Genomic DNA, 21,140 nt, shown 5'->3' on the forward strand with positions numbered 1-21,140 from the left:
TCTTTTAATTCTTGCACCATGTTTTATCAGTACCCCCCGTATGACTGTTTTGTGAGCTTCCCATATGATGCCTGGGTCGCAGTCCAGTTGGTCGTTTGTTTGGAAATAATGTTTCATTTCTTTGGATACGTCCGCTAACACCTCAGGTGTGTGCAGTAGGCTGTCACGTACCTTCTAGTAGCGAGCCCGGATTGCGGAGAGAGGCCTCCTTTACGACTCCCACTACCGGTTTCCTGGCAATGTAACAGGGAACACAGGAGTAAGGAGGGGTACAGGTGCCTGGCAGGATCAACAGATGGGTAGGATGGGTAGGCGAGGTTCAGTGGAGCAGGTAATCACAGTGAAGGGATCAGCAGGTAGTTTATAGCAGATACACAGTTCAAAGGAGCAGGCAACTTGGCAATAAGCAGTGCAGGAAAGCAGGCCACTTGTAGCAGGTGAACAGTGTAATATACACAAGTGCTTGCAGCAGATAAACAGTCAATATAAGCAGGCACTAGGAGCAGATGGACAGTGCAATACTAGCAGGTTACTTGTAGCAGATGACACAGTTCAGTATAAGCAGGTGACTTGCAGCAGATAGGTAGTTCAATATGAGCAGGCACTTATAGCAGATGAACAGTTCAGTATAAGCAGGTTACCCTTTTAGCAGACGGATGGTCAGAGCAAGCCGGATCGGATACCAGACAGGAACGAAGTACAAGGGAACAGGCAGGAGAATAGTCACAACAAGCCGAGGTCGGGTGCAGGCGGATAGCAGATAGGTCACAGGCAGGCCGGGTCAAACAGGAACAAACAATACGGATCAGGTCACACAGATATAACGCTGTAGAGCAGACAGCAAAGACTGTTGGCAAGAGGCTGGTTTAAATAGGCCGTTTGGCGCCAATACGGACGCACGCACGCGACCGTGCGCGTGCCCGCGCACACGCACCTGTGTACGAACATAAGGGCGTTCGTACGATCGTGCGTACCCACGACGATCGTACATCAGAAGACCTGGAGGACAATCTCTTCGTGAAATTTTCATGACATAGGCTCTCGTTCAGGCGCCAGAAACGGGATCTCAGAGCGTCTATAGGTCATCAGGATGGGGGCATGATCTGACCACGTTATGTGACCAATGGAGGTATCTTTTACTGCTTGAAGTTGGGCGTGGGGAACTAAGAAAAAGTCTATCCTAGTGTAGATTTTGTGTGGGGGGAATAGAAAGTGTAGTCGCGTTCTCCGGAGTGTTGCAAGCGCCACACATCTATTAACTGGGCCTTGCGAATTGCATCTGTGGCTCTCTTCAAGTGTCCCGGGAGGATTGATGATGAGCCGGAGGAGGTATTCTCAGAGGGGATCAAAGGGATATTGAAGTCCCCTCCTAGGATCAACTGTCCTGAGAACTCTAAGCTCCTGTACACACGGTCGGACATTCTGCCAACCAAATCCGTTGGATTTTGTCCGACGGATTTTGTCCCATGGATTGGGTCCGAAACTGTTGCATACACACGGTCGGACCAAGTTGTCTGATTTTGTGGTTGCCAAGAATGCGGTGACGTAAGCCGTTTACGGCGGGACTAGAAAAGGGAAGTTCAGTACCACGTCCGGCACCCTTTTGGCTCCTTCTGCTGATCTTGCGTCTATCGCGTGTTAGTAGAAGTTTGGTGAGAGACGATTCGTGCTTTTCAGATTTGTGATTCAGATCGCTATCGCTCTTCGGTTTGTGCTTGTCTTTGCGTATCTGATAATCAGTGCGTGCAGTCAGTAAGTATTTGTTGATCATTGTGGACTATATCTTGGTATAGTACGCTTTGAAAGGCAATTTTTATTGTCCGCTTGCTTCTGCTTTTCAGGTAGTTCTTTTAGGCCTTGCCGTTTATCGGTGCTTTCTGGTGTCCGTTCTGACCAGCCGACCGTTTTCAAACCATGTTTCGTCTATGTGCTCGTCGTAGAGTTTATGCTGTGCAGGGGCTTCGTGTTGGGGTTCTTACTTTGACACAAGCCCGGTCCATGAACAGGGAGGGGAGGCGTTTGTGGACCAAGAATTGGTTGCGCCAGCGTGACCAGTTCTCGCACATGCCTTTGCTCCGTGAGATCCGGGAGAATGATCCTGATGATTTCAGGAATTATCTCCGGATGACGGACCCCGTTTTTCACCGTCTGCTGGCTTTGCTGACCCCTTATATCAGCAGGCAGGATACCTGCATGCGGCAAGCCATCACTCCGCAGCAGAGGCTCATCGCCACGTTGCGCTACTTGGCGACAGGGAGAAGCCTTCGTGACCTCAAGTTCTCTACAGGCATCTCCCCCCAGGCTCTGGGGATCATTATTCCAGAGACCTGTTCTGCCATCATTCAGGTCCTGCAGAAGGACTATATGAAGGTAAGTTTTATCCTTTAACATCACATTCTATGTATTTCATGATTGCTAATGTCTTGCATTTCTTTCCTCATTCCCTAATTAACATCATTGCAATATGCTCTAATTCATATGCTCTGCCCCTTTGTGCCTCACTAACTTCCCCACCATGCTCTTCTTGGCCCATAAAACTATTAGTCACTTAACAATGTCTTTTGGCAGCTCCATAGTATTCCTTTCGCCTAAACACCCCCTAAAATGTCTACAAATGTTATGTGTGTGCTTCAATTTATTCAGAGTGACATTTTTTTTTGGGGTTGTGGCAAACTCATTAGGAACCCCCCTCCCGCCAACTGCTAGCTCAGCTGATAGCAATCCTCGATCTGCTGACTTTACCAAACCCAATACACACTATACCTACCTTTTTGATGCTCACATTTATGGATGAATTCACCTAAGCATGTAGTGCAAGGGCCTGCCTCAATACTTTCAAATGCTATTTTTTTTTTTAACCTATTAATTATCTCGATATGTAATAGCAGAATGTCGAAAAGTGCTTCCATTTTGGTTTCTTTTTGGTATTATGACACTTCTTACCTGTCTGGTGGGCTGCCAATAGTGTAACTAAGGAGGGGCTTCCCAAAGTAGCACACATTATTTAGCCATTCAGCTCTCAATCAAGTGGAGAGGGTTACCTGTCCTAAACACCCCCCCCCCCCTCATTTTTTTAGCAAGGGCTCATCAGATGGGGGATATGGGGGGTGGGGGAGGGATGGGGGTGATGACTCTCATAAGGGGACATTAGACTTTAGGCTTTAAATACTCAGTTCCCAAAATGTTATACTAATTTTGACAAAAAATGTTGGTGTCTAAGCTACTTGTAATGTTGATTTGTCAAATTACAAATTTTTGTTCTTGTTTCACTCCACAGTGTCCTTCAACGCCACAGGAATGGCAGACTGTGGCCTCCCACTTTGCCAGTCGTTGGGACTTTCCCAATTGTGGAGGAGCAATAGATGGGAAGCACGTCCGCATCGTCCCACCACCCAACTCGGGGTCGTACTATTATAACTACAAGGGGTTTCATAGTATCATGATGTTGGCGGTGGTGTCTGTGACATATGAGTTTTTGTATGTGGACGTGGGGCAAAAGGGATGGATGTCGGATGGTGGAGTCTTTGCACGGACGGAATTCTACTGGCATCTCCAGAGTGGCAGTCTGGGCTTGCCACCCCCAGAGGAGAATCAGGAAGGACTCCCTTTCATCTTTGTCGCGGATGAGGCGTTTGCCCTGGCAAACCATCTGAGGACCCTCACCCCAGACCAGAGTATTTTTAATTTCCGCCTGTCCAGAGTGGTTGAGAACACTTTTGGTATACTGGCCAGCCGGTTCCGCCTTTTTCTTACGCCTATTCACATGGCGGAATACAAACTGAATCACACAGTGCTGGCGTGCTGTGTTCTGCACAATTATTTGAAAAAAATTTCTGTGAACTATGCGGTCTCAGTTGGCCAACAAGAAGCAGACTTGATGGAAAATGCAGATAATCTCACGGGCCTTGAACATGCTCATCCTGGCTTGCCCCCCCAAAGCGCCCATGAGGTTAGAACACAATACATGGACTACTTTGTGGGTAGGGGGGCCATTGATATGCCAGACAATGTCTGAGCCGCATTTTAATAATACATTTTGATCTGAAACGCCTTCATTTACTGCTTGGTTTGGTTTTAGGTGTCTCCTAGGTATAATTAAGTTTTTTGAAGTTGTGCCTTTTTCACCAACAGTGCAAACCCAAGTTCAGAGCGAGATGAGGGGACAGTCTCTTCTTCAGATAATGTTATTATGTTGTGGGTCTGCTACACACACCTTTTTGTAACTAATGTATGTAGTGCATTACTGACCAAAATCGTGCTCATTTTCAGCAACATGGCAGGAAAATGGCATGATTGTCAAAATTTACACCTCACTGTGGGTGTTTTTTATTAAAGGCACATCCACTATGCACTACAAGTGCACTGCAAAAGTACACCTGAAACTGCACTTGGAGTGCAAAGTGGAGTTGCCTTTAGTAAATCACACTCCTTCTCAGCACAAACTTAAATTTTACTCAAAATACATTTTTGGTGCCATGAAAAAGGAAGCCACACATTGTTGATAATTAATGTGCTTTTCGAAAAGGTTTTTACAACAAACCAAGAAATTGTGTGTTTCAAAAACAGAGTTTAATCAAAATTTGGTTTACTTGGTGTTTTTGGGTAAACAGGCATGTATCAAACTGTAAAATACAGAACACAGGAACTTACAAAGTTCAACCTTGAAAAGTGAAGACAATATCAGACCTGAGTACGTACAAACTGGGCTGATATTGCCTTCATCACATGGGGTGTCACCCCTGAAAAATCCAAATTTGGAAGATGCACACAGTGTGTCAACATGTGCTATCTCCCATCATGGGGGATCAATGTACATGCTTTGGGGCTGCAACCCCTTCATCTCAGACACTTTCCACAAAACACGTACATACCCCATGATGTGAGATAGCGCATGTTTACACACTCTGTGCATGTTCCAAATTTGTAATTTTGAGAAATACAACATTTTGTTTTTAAAAGAGCAAAAATAAGACCCTATCTAGTTTTTGGTGTTTCACACTCTCCCCAAAACATCAATGATGTTCTTTAATTTTTTTTTAACATCATTGATGTTTTGCAGGATATTTTCCAAATCTCGATTGCACCCCATTATCTCCCCAATCTGGATCTGGGCACTTTCACTGGTAAAACTGGAATCTTCTTCCACATCACCTACAAAACAAAGAAAAAAAAAAAAACACCATGTAATATAAATATGGTGACCTACATTGATGAGCTTACCGGAAGCTGTGTTCTCCGACACTCACCTGTTGTGGTGACAATTTGCCCAACCTCCACGATCTCTCCTTCCTCCTCCTCCTCCTGCTCCTTTGTTTCTGCTTTTGGAAGTTGGCCTTCTTTGGGAGGGGTGGGGTCCCTGGTGTCCTCATACTTGCCGAGTCTTCTCTCCCCTATGAGAATGGAAAAAAATAAAGAATTAGCACACAGAGGGCAGAATTAACAATATGAAACATTGTTTGGAAGTGTTGTTCAATTGTTTATTTTGGCCGAGCTTCAAGGTAATAACATTATTGGGGACACTGTGTTCAGCTGGAATACTTACCAAAAGAACGATGTTTCCTACGAACGAATGAAACCATGAACTTGAAAGTGGCCATTTTAAAATGCAAAACATGAACTCAAAGCACATGGAGCAGTATGCAAGCAATAATAATCATATGAACACACGACAACTACTTACTTTTGTTAAGAACACGCTTGATCCTTATGTACTGCTCGTGCTCCCTCAGTTTCAGGTCTGACCATTGTTTTCTCAGTTGATCCATGGATCGGTGTACACCAAAATTATGCAGAAGACTCTTCACAACTTTATTCAGGATCTTGGCCTTTCTGATATTTGACTTTGGGTAAGGTCCATACTTCCCATCATAGTCGGTCCTGCTCAATATGTCCACCATCTCCAACATCTCTCCAAAAGACATATTTGAGGCCTTAAATCTTCTCTTCCTGGATTGGGACGTTTCAGGCTCCGGGCTTTCCTCACCCTCCTCCTCGTTAGTGGAACTATTATTAGTGCGCACCTGTGTTCTCTCCGCCATGTGCTCTCCCCACTGCGCCGGAAGCGAAGGGGCGGGGAATAGTCTGGAAAGAACGTCAGGGGCGGGCGGAGTTTCACGCATGCGCACTGTATATAAAACGCAACACGCGTGTGTCGTCCGTACGATCTGTGAACAGAGGGAGAAGCTGAGGCGACGAATGTGCAAACGAAGGTAAAATTTTGAACTTGGTACATCACTAGGCTACACTGCTTCTAGATTGAGGCCTGCATTAGTGGAGTTTAGCCTGACATTAGGGTTTGTCTTGTGTTGTGTCTTGCAGACATTATGGACGGGTTCAATGACCATAGCTTCCTCCCTCTGTTCATCGATAAATACAGAGACATGCCCATCCTGTGGCAATCAACACACCCACTATTTAGTAACAAACAAAAGAGGCAGGCAGCACTGTTGCAACTGGTTGAGTTTGTGAAGCCGGTGGTCCCCAGGGCAGATGACAAATATATAAAAAAGAAAATTGGGAACCTCAGGAGTACATATCTGAAGGAGAGGAAGAAGGTGCTGAAGTCTGTGAAATCTGGAGCTTCAGCAGATGACATTTATGTACCCACCCTGTGGTATTATGACAGGATGCATTTTCTGGCAGACCAGGCTGAGGTCAGAGAATCCCTCCCCTCTTCCTTGCACGCGTCCTATGCTCCATTCCACACCCGCTGAGTCTTCCGACGCCCAACCTGGGCCTTCCACTCAGGAAGAACTGTGGGAGCCCAGCTTGAGCCAGGTATAGTATTGTTGTACATATTTGTGGAGTCAAAATGAATGATGTTAACTTGATTTTTGCTCCCTAATTGCTGAGTTTAGAAAGTGTTTCACATATCAATAGACAGTAGTGGCCAAAACCTTTGGGACAAGAAAGAAAAATGCTGGGCTCAGAATGATAGTCTTTTCTATTGGTTAACAATTTGCAACAGTTTTGATGTGAAAATTGTGTGTGTGTTTGATGAACCAAAAACTAAAACTATGTCCCTTTTTCATATACAGGAAGACATCAGCCAGGAGGAGGGTGTGGAATGCAGCAGCCAGGAGGTGGCTGTGGAAAGTGGCAGCCAGGAGGAGGCGGGGGTAAGAGGCAGCCAGGCGGTGGGCAGCCAAAGGAGCTTCACAGAATGCCAGGTCCCTCCCCTCCGCCTTCCACGCAAAAGGGCGAGAAAGGGGGGAATGTTGAGGAGTCGGCCCTGAGGCTGATTGGTGAGGCTTCTGCGGCACTCCAAGCAAAACCCACTGACCAAGAGGCCTTTGCCACCATGGTTGCCTGCAAGCTTGAGAAAATGGAGGAGGGGCAACAGATCTTGTGTGAGGAGGTTATTCTCCACACCCTCCACAAGGGTCTGTTGGGCAAAATGACACAAACAACACACTTGTGTGATTTGGCCCATGCCCCTCCTCCTCCTCCTCCTTCTGCCACACCTCCAGCACCACAGCCACAGCCTGGAAAGAAGCGTGGAAGGAAGACCAGAGAGTGATGACCTGGGTTCAGTCTGGTCTGACAGAAGATGCAGCCTGTTGTAGTACCACAGCCTGGGAACATAGATGTCATCTGCTGCTGTTCCGGGTTTCATGGACTTCAGGACCAGACTTCTCTCCCTCAGACATGTACTCCTCAGGCCACCAATTTTTGCGTTGAAATAGTTGATGTGTGCCCTGGGGTCCAAAGGCTTCATGAATCTCCCCAGTTTCAACATTACTGCCTCCCTCTTTATTTGTTACTGACACCAAAATAAAGGTATTTTTTGTTTTGAAGAAATACATGCGTATGTGTTTTCCTTCCAAAAGGCCAGTTTATTTGTGAGCAGGCAGGTACATTTCAAAAATACAAAGTGAAATACATAACAAGGGGTACCAACACTAAACAACCTGTAGATTAAAAAAGAAAAAGAAAATATAAAAAATAGAATAATGTTGTTGTGGTAAGTTTACACACCAAAAAAAAAAAGGAGAAATGAGCAAACTGTCTTTAAATTAGATTTTTAGGGAATCCCCAAAAAAAAAATCCAAAAAAGAAAAAACCAAATCTAAAATTGTGTAGATGTGACGCAAACTAAAATTGTATTGCTGAAATGGTTAAAAAAGAGTAATGAAATCCGTTCGGGAGAAGTGTGTGTGACTATGAGCATCAAAAGAACTTCGTTCTTGCAGCATTGTAAAGAACAAGAGAATGCGCTTGATGAAAGAATTTTTAACATTTCAGCAGGATGAATGTGCTATATCGCTTGCGAGCAGTAGTTTTACCACAAGCACTTCCGTGTCGGAATTTGAATGTGAGCATGCGTGGCACCTTATCCGTCGGAGTAGGCTACACATGATCGGAGTATGTCCGATCGGCCCAGTTGGTCGGGAAATATTTCCAACAAGTTGGAAAATTGGGTCCGACGGATATTCCGACGGAATCAGTCTGATGCATACCACACACAGTCGGATTATCCAACAACATGGTCCGATAGGACACATTCCGACGGATTCTCCGACAGTGTGTACAAGGGCTAATAGTTTTTTCAGGGTGACGCAGAGAAATGTATCTTAGCGTTCATTAGGAGCGTATATGGTTGCCAGCGTCACAGTGGATTCACCTATCGATCCCTTCAGGAAAAGGAATCGTCCCGTGTGGTCCTTGAGAGATTCTTGGAATTTCCAAGGGAGGCTATTTGAAAGCAGAATGGATACCCCTCTTGATTTAGTGATTGGGTTAGGTGAATGATACGGTAGGGGGAAAAATTAGTTTTGGAGGATTTTGTGCTTATCGCTTTTAAAATGTGTTTCTTGTATAAGCGCTATATCAGCACGTGAATGTTTTAATTCATTCAGTAGCATACGCCTTTTTTCAGGTACATTAAGGCCTCTCATGTTTAGTGAGAAGATTCTGAGAATATCCGTCGCCATGTCACCTGCCGGGAGGGGGGGGGGGGTCAGATAAGGGTCAGATAGGTACAGAGATAGTAGGGAGAAGAGATTTAGGAAAAGAGAAAAAGTATGAGTAGTTTAGAGTAGCAGTAGATCTAGATTGAGCTACTAATTTTGGATATTATATCCAGTACTTCTAGGCTTTCAAGTATTAAAATTATATAAGCACACTATCTCCAACGAATCGGTGAAGTGTGCTATCCTAGGGGGAGGAGGTTGGTCAGGACCCAGGAGGCGAGCGTCCAGCCACCCCTCCCACCCCAGCTTAATCGTTTACCATAGCTGTATAATGCACATAACATAGCAAACCAATTATATAGTTATCAACCATTTATTCTATCAACTTTACATAACCAGTAACTTTGGATGTATCTATTCCAGCCCTTTACCATCTATCATGTCCCTTCTGTTTATGTCAGGAGGGCCTGTGTCCTTGTTTCAGTGCGTGTGTACCCCTTTTGTGTCCCTGTCTGTAGGTATCTGTAAATTGTTAGCACCATCTCTATCCCTGAAATAAGCTTTCCCTTCCTGTCCTATTCCTCCCTCCTACATGTGCTAGTGTAAGCCGGTCCTGGTCTTCCCAAAAGTTCCTTATCGTTGAAGATGAGATCTTTGTTTCCCATCCCAAATTCAGTTACATGGAATCTCGTCTAAAGGGTAGTGTGTCTGGAGTTTATTGTCACTCTGTGTTCTATGTGTTTGTACTTTATGGATTCTCCCGTATGTTCCTGTAATAAGGGGTGAGCGTGTCGTCACGTCGTCTCTCTCAGGAGGCTTCAGTAGTTGTCTGACTCCCCCCTTCTCAGTCAGTACTCTCTGTGTGGATATCTGTGAAAGTTGCCTTGTACTGTTCTATTGTGAACAGTTACAGGAATTCACTGTGCTGTTATAAGGAGAGAGTTCCGTGTAAATGCTCATTGCACCGTGTAAACTCAAACCCTGATATGCAGTTATTACAGCACTATCATTTCTGGAATCTTAGTGCTTCACACATTCACTGCTGTAGCTGCGCAGAATTAATTATATAGTGGGCCTGTACCTGTTTCCCTCACGCTGTTAGGTAAAAAAAAACAACATCCTGTTATGCAGTTAGTAGAGTAACACCTATCTTCAGTATAGTGCTAACCTAATGGTAGCTCAAAAAATTAAGGCTCAAAGTCCTTCTAAACATCTTTGCAGTGCGGGGGTAAGGTGTACCCTTTCTTAAAAAAAAAATTTGAAAATGTCTCATAGGGGAAGCCTTTGAGGTGGACATTCATTGGGGGAGGAGGACTCTGGTCAAAAGAACAGGAAAGAGTGCAGGTTTAAAAAAAAAACAGGAAGGTACTACAAAAGTAACAGAGGTTCACTGTTCTGTGTTGCAAATATTTGGGGGACAGTTCAGAGACAGCAAGGGCTAACTGATGTGTAGTATTTAGGACTCACGTGAACCCTCCTGAGACTGTCGGCGAGCCTGTCGGTTATCTCCTCCGCGTCCCGGGTCTGAGGCTGCCTGCTTGCTCGGATGGACCTGGTCTTCCCGCTGATCTCGGGAGAAAGGAGAGCCAGTTCGGGACTGCTATGGGGGTTGCTCCTAGGAAAGAAAATAAGGCAGGGAGGGATTCTGGAGCTCGCAGGGTAAACAAACGCTGCTCCTTCTTAAAGGTGACCGAGTGTGTGTATCCCCATCTGTGCGTGAAACCTAGCCTCCTGGCTAGGTCTAGCAGCGGGTGGAGTTTGGCACGTCACAGGAGAGTAGCTCTGGACACATCTGGTAGTATCTTCAGTGCAGCTCCGTCGAAATCTATCTCCCCTGCTTCCCAGGCTCCATGGATGATGGACTCATTGTGGATGTAATGGTGCAGCCTGCATATTACGTCTCTGGGTCTAGCAGGGTCACTCGAGCGGGATCCCAGAGCTCTGTGGAGCCTGTCTAGTTCCTCCCTCTCTGGTAGAGCCACTCCTGGTATGCCTCTGAAGATATCGGTCACTGTGGCGGCTAGGTTCTCTGGCCCTGTGGCTTCAGTGAGTCCCGGAGCCGAAGATTGTTCCTTCGGCTCCGGTCTTCCATATCTTCCAGATGCAGTTGAAGCTGTATGTCCGCTGCTATGTGCTCATCCTGCAGTGCCTCCAATGCTGACATTCTTTGGTCTTGTGTTGATAATGAGGATTCACACACTGACAGTCTGGAAGATAGTGCTTGTACTTCCTTCCACACTTCTTTGAGTTCTTGTCTGTGTGCGGTTTCTACTTGACTAATGAGGGCTTCTATGTCCGCCTTAGTTGGTAGGGCTTGGAGGAGGGAACGTAAGTCACCATTGTCTCGGGGTGTAGCAGGTGGGCTGTGTAGCGATCCTCTCGGTACTGACCGTACCTCATTCGGCATTTCTGAGTATGTCTCCGGTACGGTAGGAGAGTCCGGTGCTGTGTTGGAGGCTTGGAGTTCCTCCTGGGTTGCATGTGTCTCCGCCATCTTGTCCTCCATTTGTTTTAGCTTGAAGAGTCTCGGAATCTCTCCAGATGAGGAGGTGGAGGGAAAGTCTTTAGCAACCTTCGCAGTCTTTTTGGCTGATTTCTTTTTGGCTGAGTGCATTTTGTGTTAAAATCTGCTGTTGTAGCTGGGGTAGGTAGAAGATGGTCAGGAGCTCTGTGAACACACGTCTGTCTACTCGGCCATGTCCAGACCACGCCCCCCTATCGGCAGCCTTTGACCTTCTATTCCTCCATCCTCCACTAGGGCATCTCTGTTTTTAAAAAATTCTCCAGGTATCATGCACTGAGTACTGAGATTAGATGATGGACACACCATGTCCAGCCCTATATGCTCAAATTCTGATAAAAATCGCCAAAGGAGGGAAGGAAAGGAATGCCTCCGATAGTGTAGTACCGGTATGTTAAATAACTAATAGTAATTTATTAAATGCAACTGGTTGGACTCTTACATTAAATACTTTCTGACCGCCGGCAGTCAAATGATGACCAGGCGGCACACCTATTGTGGTGGGAGGCCATCATATGACGGCCTCCCGCTTTAAACAGGGATCATGCGCGCACATCCTTGTTTCTTCGGTGGTGGCGTGTCATGGAGACACCGCTCGCCACCGAAGGGGGTGAACAGCCATTGGTTATGGCGGTTTACCACATGATCGCAGATGGTCACACCCCCACTATACACGGCACATGCGCGCGATCACGCTGCGCGTGCACGTCGGTGGTGGCGTGTTCCCCCGGGAACACTGCTCATCACCGACGCTGGTAAACAGCCATTGGCTGGCTGTTTACCCACGCGATCGGCTGTGATGCTTTCACAGCCGATCACTAAAATGTAAACAAACCGCGGTAACGAGATGTTACCAGGTTCTCCTCCTCACACACCGATCGTGTGTGAGGAGGAGATTGCGGTAACATCTTGTTACTGCCTACAGTGTACACCAATCACACTGATTCCCCCCCCCCCAATAAAGAGGACCTGTCACCACCCCTCATAGTACCTGTCAATCACAGTCCATCAGAGTACCTGTCCCAGTCCAGAGTATTTGAGTACCTGTCACAGTCCATCAGAGTAACCGAGTACCTGTCACAGTCCATCAGAGTACCCCGAGTACCTGTCACGGCACATCAGAGTACCAGAGTACCTGTCACAGCCCATCAGAGTACCCGAGTACCTGTCACAGTCCATCAGAAGACCTGAGCACCTGTCACAGTCCATCAGAGTACCCAAGTATCTGTCACAGCCCATCAGAGTACCCCGAGTACCTGTCACGGCACATCAGAGTACCCGAGTACCTGTCACGGCCCATCAGAGTACCCGAGTACCTGTCACGGTCCATCAGAGTACCCGAGTACCTGTCACGGTCCATCAGAGTACCCGAGTACCTGTCACAGCCCATCAAAGTACCCGAGTACCTGTCATTGTTCATCCGAGTACCCGAGTACCTGTCACAGCCAATCAGAGTACCCAAGTACCTGTCACGGTCAATCAGAGTACCCAAGTACCTGTCATGGTCCATCAGGGTACCCGAGTACCTGTCAGGGTCCATCATGGTACCCGAGTATCTGTCGCGGTCCATCAGAGTACCCGAGTACCTGTCACAGCCCATCAAAGTACCCGAGTACCTGTCACAGCCCATCAAAGTACCCGAGTACCTGTCACAGCCCATCAAAGTACCCGAGTACCTGTCATTGTTCATCTGAGTACCCGAGTACCTGTCACAGCCCATCAAAGTAACCGAGTACCTGTCACGGTTCATCCGAGTACCCGAGTACCTGCCACAGCCCATCTGAGTACCCGAGTACCTGCCACAGCCCATCTGAGTACCCGAGTACCTGTCCCAGTCCATCTGAGTACCCGAGTACCTGTCACAGTTCATCTTAGTACCTGAGTACCTGTCACAGTCCATATGAGTACCTGAGTACCTGTCACCGCCCTTCAGAGTACCCAAATACCAGTCACCAAGCCATCAGAGTACCCGAGTACCTGTCACCAGGCCATCAGAGTACCCGAGTACCTGTCACCAGGCCATCAGAGTTCCCGAGTACCTGTCACCAGGCCATCAGAGTACCCGAGTACCTATTTGCAGCTACTTCAATGTTCGGCCTCTCTATGTGACCAGGCTGTGTAAAAGTCCTACACATGTGGTATCGCCATACTCGGGAGGAGTAGCAGAATGTGTTTTGGGGTTTAATTTTTGCTATATGCGTTTTTTTGATTTTTTTTGCACATATTCCAAAAACTTCGGGGAAAAAATTAACTGTTCAAAAAACTCATTATGCCTCACAGATTATACGTTGGGGTGTTTGCTTTCCAAAATGGGGTCATTTTATGGGAAATTCCATTGTCCTGGTACTCCAGGGCCTTCAAAATTGTAATAGGGAGAAATGAGATGCGTCATTTTTGCTCATAGAACGTCTGAAGGTACTGCATCAATGTTGGTGCTCTGTATGGGGCAAGGCTGTGTAAAAGTCTCACAGATGTGGTATCACCGTACTTGGGAAGAGTAGCAGAATGTATTTTGGAGTGTAATTTGTTGTATGCATATGCTGTGTGTGAGAAATAACCTGATAATATGACAATTTTGTAAAAAAAAAAAAATAATAATAAAATAAAATCTTCATTTTGCAAAGAATTGTGGGAAAAAATGACAACTTAAAAAAACTCACCATGCTACTTACTCAATACCTTGGAATGTCTACTTTGTAAAAAGGGGTCATTTGGGGGTATTTGTACTTTTCTGACTTGTTAGTGTCTCAAGAAATGAGATACACCTGATGTACTGAAGGCCTGATCAGATGTGATCAATTTTCAGCGATTGGCACCATAGTTTGTAGACTCTATAACTTTCACAAAGACCAAATAATATATACTAATGTGAGTTATTTTTACCAAAGATATGTAGCAGTATAAATTTTGGCCAAAATGTATGAAGAAAAATTACTAATTAGCAAAAATTTATGACAGAAACAAAGAAAAAGGTATTTTTTTTTACAAAATGTACGTTTTATTTTATTTATAGCACAAAAAATAAAAAACCCACTAGTGATTAAATACCACTAAAAGCAAGCTCTATTTGTGTGGAAAAAAGGACACAAGTTTCACATGGGTACAGTGTTACATGACTGAGTAATTGTCATTCAAACTGTGAGAGCGCTGAAAGCTGAAAATTGGTCTGGTCAGGAAGGGGGTGTAAGTGCACTGTATTGAGGTGGTTAAAAACAAAATATAAAAGCATGAAAGATGCAAAGTGTGGCGTTATTTCTGTCTATTAGTGTGTATTCCCATTTAGCTGTTTCCTCCCTGCCATCATCATGATCTGTGTATTGTTTCAACAGTGGATGGACAATGGGGAGCATGGCAAAAGGACTCCGAGTGCTCAGTCACCTGTGGCATAGGAAAGGTGGGGCAGAAGAGATCTTGCGATAATCCAGCACCTAAACATGGAGGAAGATATTGCGCTGGATCTCCTACCAGAAATACTATGTGCAATACACTCCAACCATGTCCAAGTAAGTAAAGAGATGTCTGTGTGGCATACGTATAGGAGCTGCTAGAAATATGCCCAGGGCTCCTTTTCCCAACAGTAGTAGTCATTTTTCAGTTCAGGGGTTTTCTTTCTGGTGTTTTTACTTTTGGGTAACTTGGATGAGGTTAGGGAATTGAGTGGGTTACTCCACAACTATGGACGTGAGGCACTACCCCCCGTAGGAGTTGCAATTGTCAGGGTTTCCCACTGCTGCACAGCCAGTCACATAGCATTTCCTTCTTGCATTCAGACACAGAAAAACAGTCCTTGAGCTTGTTTTTGTTGTTTCTATTTAGGTTATAATAACTTGGATGGGGTTAAGGATTATGGGATACCCAACTTGACAATGACAAACAAAACCAGGGACAACCCCCCCCCCCCCCTTTTATGGCTTCCACTTCTTCGTTCTGCACAAATCTCAATCATTTCTACAGCTTCATTGGGTTCACTTACTTTAGGAGCCAACAGTCTTTTGTTAGCTCAGCAAAAGCCCCTTACAGGCTAGGAACTCTTAGTCCCTTGAAAAAGTAGCACATGTGGAGTGAACTGCTTCCTACAACACCTGCTTTCCTGTAGACACTGGTTCCAGCTCTACTCCCTGCAGAAATGCTAGCCAACCTGGCTGCCATTTCACCAGTTCACCTGGCTGCTTCTTTTTCCCAGTCTACCAATTGACACACTGAAGATCTCCCAGGGCAAGCTTGGATGAAGACACAACACTGTCTTCAAGAGAGACCTGCTACATGTGACAGTCTCTCCTCTCGTCTGTCCCTGCACCATGCTGATCTACCTACTCTGTCTCTCTTTGCTCTCTCCACTGCCTTCCTGGAAAATTTCCTTCAAACTGCCTCCTGTGGTAGGATCCTTCCATGCCAGCCACCTGGGCTCCAGCCTGAGATAAAATATCTCTCCCAGCAGGGGCCCTCAAGGGCCACCGACAGACTCATTCGGCACCCCTGGCATGGCTCATGTCTATTTAAGGGCTCCTTAGTTCCCTGCCAGGCCCACATCCTAGGGATCAGCTAAGGGCCCCTAGGTATGCAAGACAACCCTCCTAGCTTCCGTCCACTCATTTCTAGAGCATTTTTTTATATTCTAGAACCAGGGGGAGGCACCAGATAGCTGCCCGGGTTGAGTCGTTCAGCCCTGAACTGTAATGAATCCTGACCCAGATTCCATGGCACAGGTTTAGCCCTGAGACAGACTATAATTTGCCCTTTACTACCACTAGTAGCACACTAGAGGGTACTACGCTCATCTTCCTCTAAATATCCATGTTTGGATTGGCTGGGAAAACATCACAAAAATTACTCCTGCACCCAGGGGCCAGGGTATTCCATAAGATAGTGGACGGGTGGGGGGGGGGGGGGGGGGGGGAGAGAGAACTAACTCGGAAAGGGGCTATGCACAAATAAATACATGGTATCAAAAAAAAGAATATGTAAAATTAAAAAAATAAAACATACACATAGTATATGTACATCCTGACTACAGACCCCTGTAGCCAGCAAATGTACATGTACACTGGATCACCTCTCCCTTAAGGGAAGCCCTTTCAGTAGGAACATAGAAAAGTCACAACATCCAGTTCTCCAGTAGGAAGACAGCGTCCATGATGATTCCTCTAGAAACAGAGGAAAACAGGGTAAAAAAACAATCTAACACTAACCAACTAACTGTACATTCTGTAGCAGCAGTACTTTAGGCCTTACCACCAAGTCTTCTCCATGGAGTTCCCCCCAATGCATCAGTTGCTTTTCTTCAGGCTGGAATCATGTCTAGATTAGGCAGTCTGATCACTTCTCCACTGGGACCCCTTTGGCAATGGAGTAGCTTCTGCTGGGTCATATGGTTTTAAGGAAAATGGCTTGGTCCCTGTAGATGCCCTTTCTAGGCTCCGCACCCTCTGGATATCCTGGAACTGGGCCCAATAATCTTGGCTGTGAGGTTCTATCCCCTCTGGGGTTTAGGAACATACAAGTAGTCCCAAACTAGCTCCTCTTCCCAGTTGGCTCGGGAGACCTACACAATGTGTCTGCATGACATCTTTTAGGACATAAGGAAAGTCCAGTCCCCACTCCAGAGCAGTTCTTCCCTGCACCTCCCTGGGCTTTCCTTTTATGGGAAAAACACAGGCCTGTGGGGACTGGGTGATCCACATCTTGTAGGCTGTGTCCTGTGCCTGCAACCTGACCCTGGTGGCAGTTGGCTCTGCCTAAACCAGGGATGGGGCAGAGGCACAAAGGGGTTGATTTAGTGGAGTTGGTAGCTGTTCTGGATGATGAGTGCTTCTGCAGATTCACCTCCGCTGCCCATTCTGCTTCTTTAGGGGTAACGGTCCTCTCACCCTGTTCTCCCCCGGGTATCCCTGCTGGCAGATCTTCACCTTCTTGAGCGTCCACCCAAGTCCACTCTTCCTCTGACTCACTATATGGTGGCCACTCAGCCTCCACTTCTAGGGGCCCAAACTCAGCCTCCAGTCTGGGAGATCCTAAATTAAATTTTACCACCATTGCCACTCCCCTCAAGCTCATCTGAAGACTCATGGTCCTTGACAGCTGGCTCCTTCCAGGTGGAGCTGACAAGGTGGGCTTCAGCAGCTGGTTTCTCCGCTGGGGTGAATTGAGCTGGGCTGACATCTCTCACCTCTTGCCATTGCTCTTCCTTCCCCGACCCTTGACCCAATGCTACTCTCTAGCAGGGGCGGACTGACAACTCATGGGGCCCCTGGGCAATAGGAGATTATGAGGCCCCCAGGCAATCAGAGAATATGGGGCCACACAGTATAAACAAACACACACTCACAGTATACAATCACACAGGTTACACATGCATGTACACACATTATACACAAGATATGTTTCTATTGGCTGAGAAGGTACTGGAGAGGTGGGGCAGCTATAATATTGGGATTTTTAGACCAAAAGGATGTCGGTAAGGAACATTTCAGAGGCAGATGTAAAAAAAAACTGATTTTTTACATACTGTCCCTGGTTTTACTGAGGCTGGAAACCCTGATGGGGCCCCCCTAGTGTCCCGGGAGTAGTGGTAGATGCCTAACCTGACTGCAGGTGTGCAGACCACTCACCCCTTGACTTCCTCTAGCTGACCGGGATTCCTTTTTCCACTCCACACACAGTCCTGATGACAGGTCCACAGAATAAGTGACTGGTGGCAGATTGCTGGGCATCAGTAGGCACAATATGCACATATTCTCCATGGAAGCATAAAAAAAAATTATTGCGCAGGTAGACATGGACAATATGTGAATGCAAGCTGCTGGCAACAGCACAACAGGACTGTTTGCAGTAAATGTAATAAAAAGAAAACGTTGCTAAGCGTAGATAATGAAAAAACAAGTGTCCATAAAGTGAAGATAATTCATATTTTTATAAATGGTGGATTTCTTGGTGAATATTCAACTGAAGTGAATGAGACAAATGCACGTTCTGGTCACCCAAGTGCACCTCCACCAGAAAACATAGGAGTTGCCTCCTTAACAGAAGTCTAGACTCCAAGTTATAAGAGCCTAGGGATGGGCCAATTGACCCCCTGTTCGGTTCGCTCCAGAACTTTCAAACATTGCAAAAGTTCTGAACTGAATAATGAACCCCCTTGAAGTCTATGGGACCCGAATGTGAAAAGTGCCTATTTTGAAGGCTTATATGCAAGTAATTGGGCGTACGATGCTTAAGGGGGTCCCGGTATTGCCCCGGGGGACATAGAAAAAAAAAAGTTTGTAAAAAAACTCATTCATCAGTGATTTATTGATGCTTAAAGTGAAAGCCTAAAAATGAAAAATTCCTTTCAATATCTTGCCTGGGGGGTCCCCTTAGTCTACCCAAAATGTGGCACATCTGTACTGTGTATAGAAGCTGCTGCAGCAATAATTGCATTTATAAAGCCAAAAAAATTAAATTTTCCCTGCAAGCTTTATTTATTTTGTACGTAACCGCTTGTGGAGCCAGTCTGTATGATGAGTCCACAATGTAGTGCAAACAAGATTAGAGATTTTTTGGATAAATTCTGATGTCTCTTCCACAGACTTTGGATAGAAGTAACAGGTGTGGCAAAATTGGTCTTTGGGTGTTGGTGGTGCCTTCACAGTGTAACCTTATAGAGGTACTCTTGATGAAAGCAAGAACCGGCCTTGCTGTCAAAAATTGCAATGATATGCACTTGTCAAAGAGTTGCAGAAAAATTGGTCTTTGGGTCTCGGTGGCGCCTTCAAACTGTAACACTATTGAGGTACTCTTAATGAAAGCAAGAATTGGCCTTGCTAAAACTGAGCTTGCAGAAACACCGCAACTCGCCAGCTTGCCACGACAGCACATAGCACAGTTCTCAGCAAATAAAGCTGACTTTGGTATAGCACAAGTAGCTGTCCTAACAGCCAGTTGGAATAAAGAAGCATCCTTTCCACTGCAGTGCTTAGTTTCCAGTCCTTTCAACACCTTAAAAATCTATTTCTGTAGCAATGTACGTTTCCTTATAAGCTGTTCTGTGAAACCATCTGTATCATGGTTCTTTTTATTGATGCTCTCCCAACAATAATAAACACAATCTCTTTTTCCTTCCTTGCAGTTGATGGAACATGGACCAATTGGGAGGAATGGTCAGAATGCAAACGTCTTTCATCAGATGCGGTTAAATGTAAACAAAGAGTAGCACTGCAGCACAGGAAACGCCAATGTGTTGGTACAAGGTTTGAAGGAAAGTGGTGTGAAGGTGAAGCCAGAGAAAGCCGAAGTTGCTACAACGTAGACGGTTGTATCTGTAAGTTAATTAATTTTCTTTTCTTTGGGCCTATAGGCTGCATGTTTTGTATATTGCTCTGCTAAACAACTTTGCTATAGGTAGATGGCAACTCCAGGCTAAGCAACATATGGGTACAGCGCAGCTTATATCCTGGTTTTGGGCACACTGATGCGCCCCCTGCTGATTTGTGCTGTGATTGGCTACAGTATGAGTCTGTCAACAGGTTACAGCCAATGATTTTGGCTGTATACCTGCTGATCGGCTGTGTGGCCAATCACAGCACAGACCTATGTGTGTTTGTAAACAGAACGCACAGGATCAGTCCGGTTTCTTCCTCCCTGAGCACTTTTCATTCAGGGAGAGAAGCAAGCCAGATTCTGTGTGAGTGCAAACAGCACATATACAGCTGTGGCCAAAAGTTTTGAGAATGACAGAAAAATTTATTTTTACAAAGTCTGCTGCTTCAGTTTTTATGATGGTAATATTCCAGAATGATATGAGGAGTGATCAGATGAATTGCAATTAATTGCAAGGTCCCTCTTTGCCATGAAAACAAACTAAATCCCATTAATGTTTCCACTGCATTTGTGAAGAAGGCTTCAGGGTGCCCCAGAAGCTCCAGCAAGCGCCAGGACCATCTCAGACAGGTGTGAATGTATCTGCATGCACAGTGAGGAGAAGACTTTTGGAGGATGGCCTGGTGTCAGGAAGGGCAGCAAAGAAGCCACTTCTTGCCTGGAAAATCATCAGGGACAGACTGATATTCTGCAAAAGATAGGATAGGATTGGACTGCAGAGGACTGGGGTAAAGTCATTTTCTCTGATGAATCCCCTTTCCAATTGTTCAGGGCATCCAGAAAAAACCTGGTTCGGAGAAGAAAAGGTGAGTGCTACCATGAGTCCTGTTTCATACCAACAGCAAAGTATCCTGAGGCCATTTACGTGTGTGGATGCTTCTCAGCCAATTGCTCACTCACAATGTTGTGAAAACAGCCATGAATAAAGAATGGTACAAAAACATCCTCCGAGAGCAACTTCTCCCAACCATCCAAGAACAGTTTGGTGATGAACAATGCCTTTTCCAGCATGATGGTGTACCTTGCCTTAAGGAAAAAGTGATAACTAAGTGGCTTGGGGAACAAAACATCAAAATTTTGGATCAATGGCCAGTAAACTCCCCAGACCTTAATCCCATTGAGAATTTGTGGTCAATCCACAAGAGACGAGTGAACACAAAACTCCCCCCACAAATTCTGACAAACTCTAAGTAGTGATTATGCAAAAATTGGCTGCCATCAGTCAGGATGTGGCCCAGAAGTTGACGACAGCATGCCTGGGGCGAATGGCAGAGGTTTTGAAAAAGAGTCAACACTGCAAATATTGACTCTTTGCATAAACTTAATGTAAATGTCAACTAAAGCTTTTGACA

The 21,140-nt window shown here is 45.7% G+C and overlaps 2 protein-coding genes across 2 annotated transcripts in view; one reads left to right on the forward strand and one right to left on the reverse strand.

The window, feature by feature from the left end:
• LOC143974292 (properdin-like) overlaps positions 1–21,140 on the forward strand; it is an 84,203-nt gene that overhangs the window by 44,069 nt on the left and 18,994 nt on the right. The window contains exons 6-7 of the mRNA XM_077475510.1: positions 14,763–14,936; positions 19,538–19,729. Coding sequence (XP_077331636.1) covers positions 14,763–14,936; positions 19,538–19,729 — 366 coding nt within the window. The remainder of the gene's footprint in view (positions 1–14,762; positions 14,937–19,537; positions 19,730–21,140) is intronic.
• On the reverse strand, positions 4,569–11,611 carry LOC143974286 (uncharacterized). The gene is made up of 4 exons (XM_077475497.1): positions 10,380–11,611; positions 5,681–6,164; positions 5,247–5,390; positions 4,569–5,151 (listed from the first exon to the last, which is right to left on the reverse strand). The coding sequence occupies exons 2-4, from the start codon at positions 6,117–6,119 to the stop codon at positions 4,994–4,996; spliced, it is 741 nt and encodes a 246-aa protein (XP_077331623.1). The 5' UTR covers positions 6,120–6,164; positions 10,380–11,611; the 3' UTR covers positions 4,569–4,993.

The sequence above is a fragment of the Lithobates pipiens genome, unplaced genomic scaffold, assembly GCF_037356315.1.
Source record: "Lithobates pipiens isolate NorthernLeopardFrog02 unplaced genomic scaffold, aLitPip1_a1.2 Scaffold_1, whole genome shotgun sequence".
Taxonomy (NCBI): Eukaryota; Metazoa; Chordata; class Amphibia; order Anura; family Ranidae; genus Lithobates; species Lithobates pipiens.

What these genes read in the sequence shown, in the direction of transcription:
- LOC143974286 (XM_077475497.1), bottom strand. Translation starts at nt 6,119, where the DNA reads ATGCGTGAAACTCCGCCCGCCCCTGACGTTCTTTCCAGACTATTCCCC. An exon ending in CAAGCGTGTTCTTAACAAAA is followed by an intron (nt 5,391 to 5,680) that starts GTAAGTAGTTGT and finishes CCATTCTCATAG; the next exon opens with GGGAGAGAAGACTCGGCAAG. An exon ending in GCAAATTGTCACCACAACAG is followed by an intron (nt 5,152 to 5,246) that starts GTGAGTGTCGGA and finishes TTTGTTTTGTAG; the next exon opens with GTGATGTGGAAGAAGATTCC.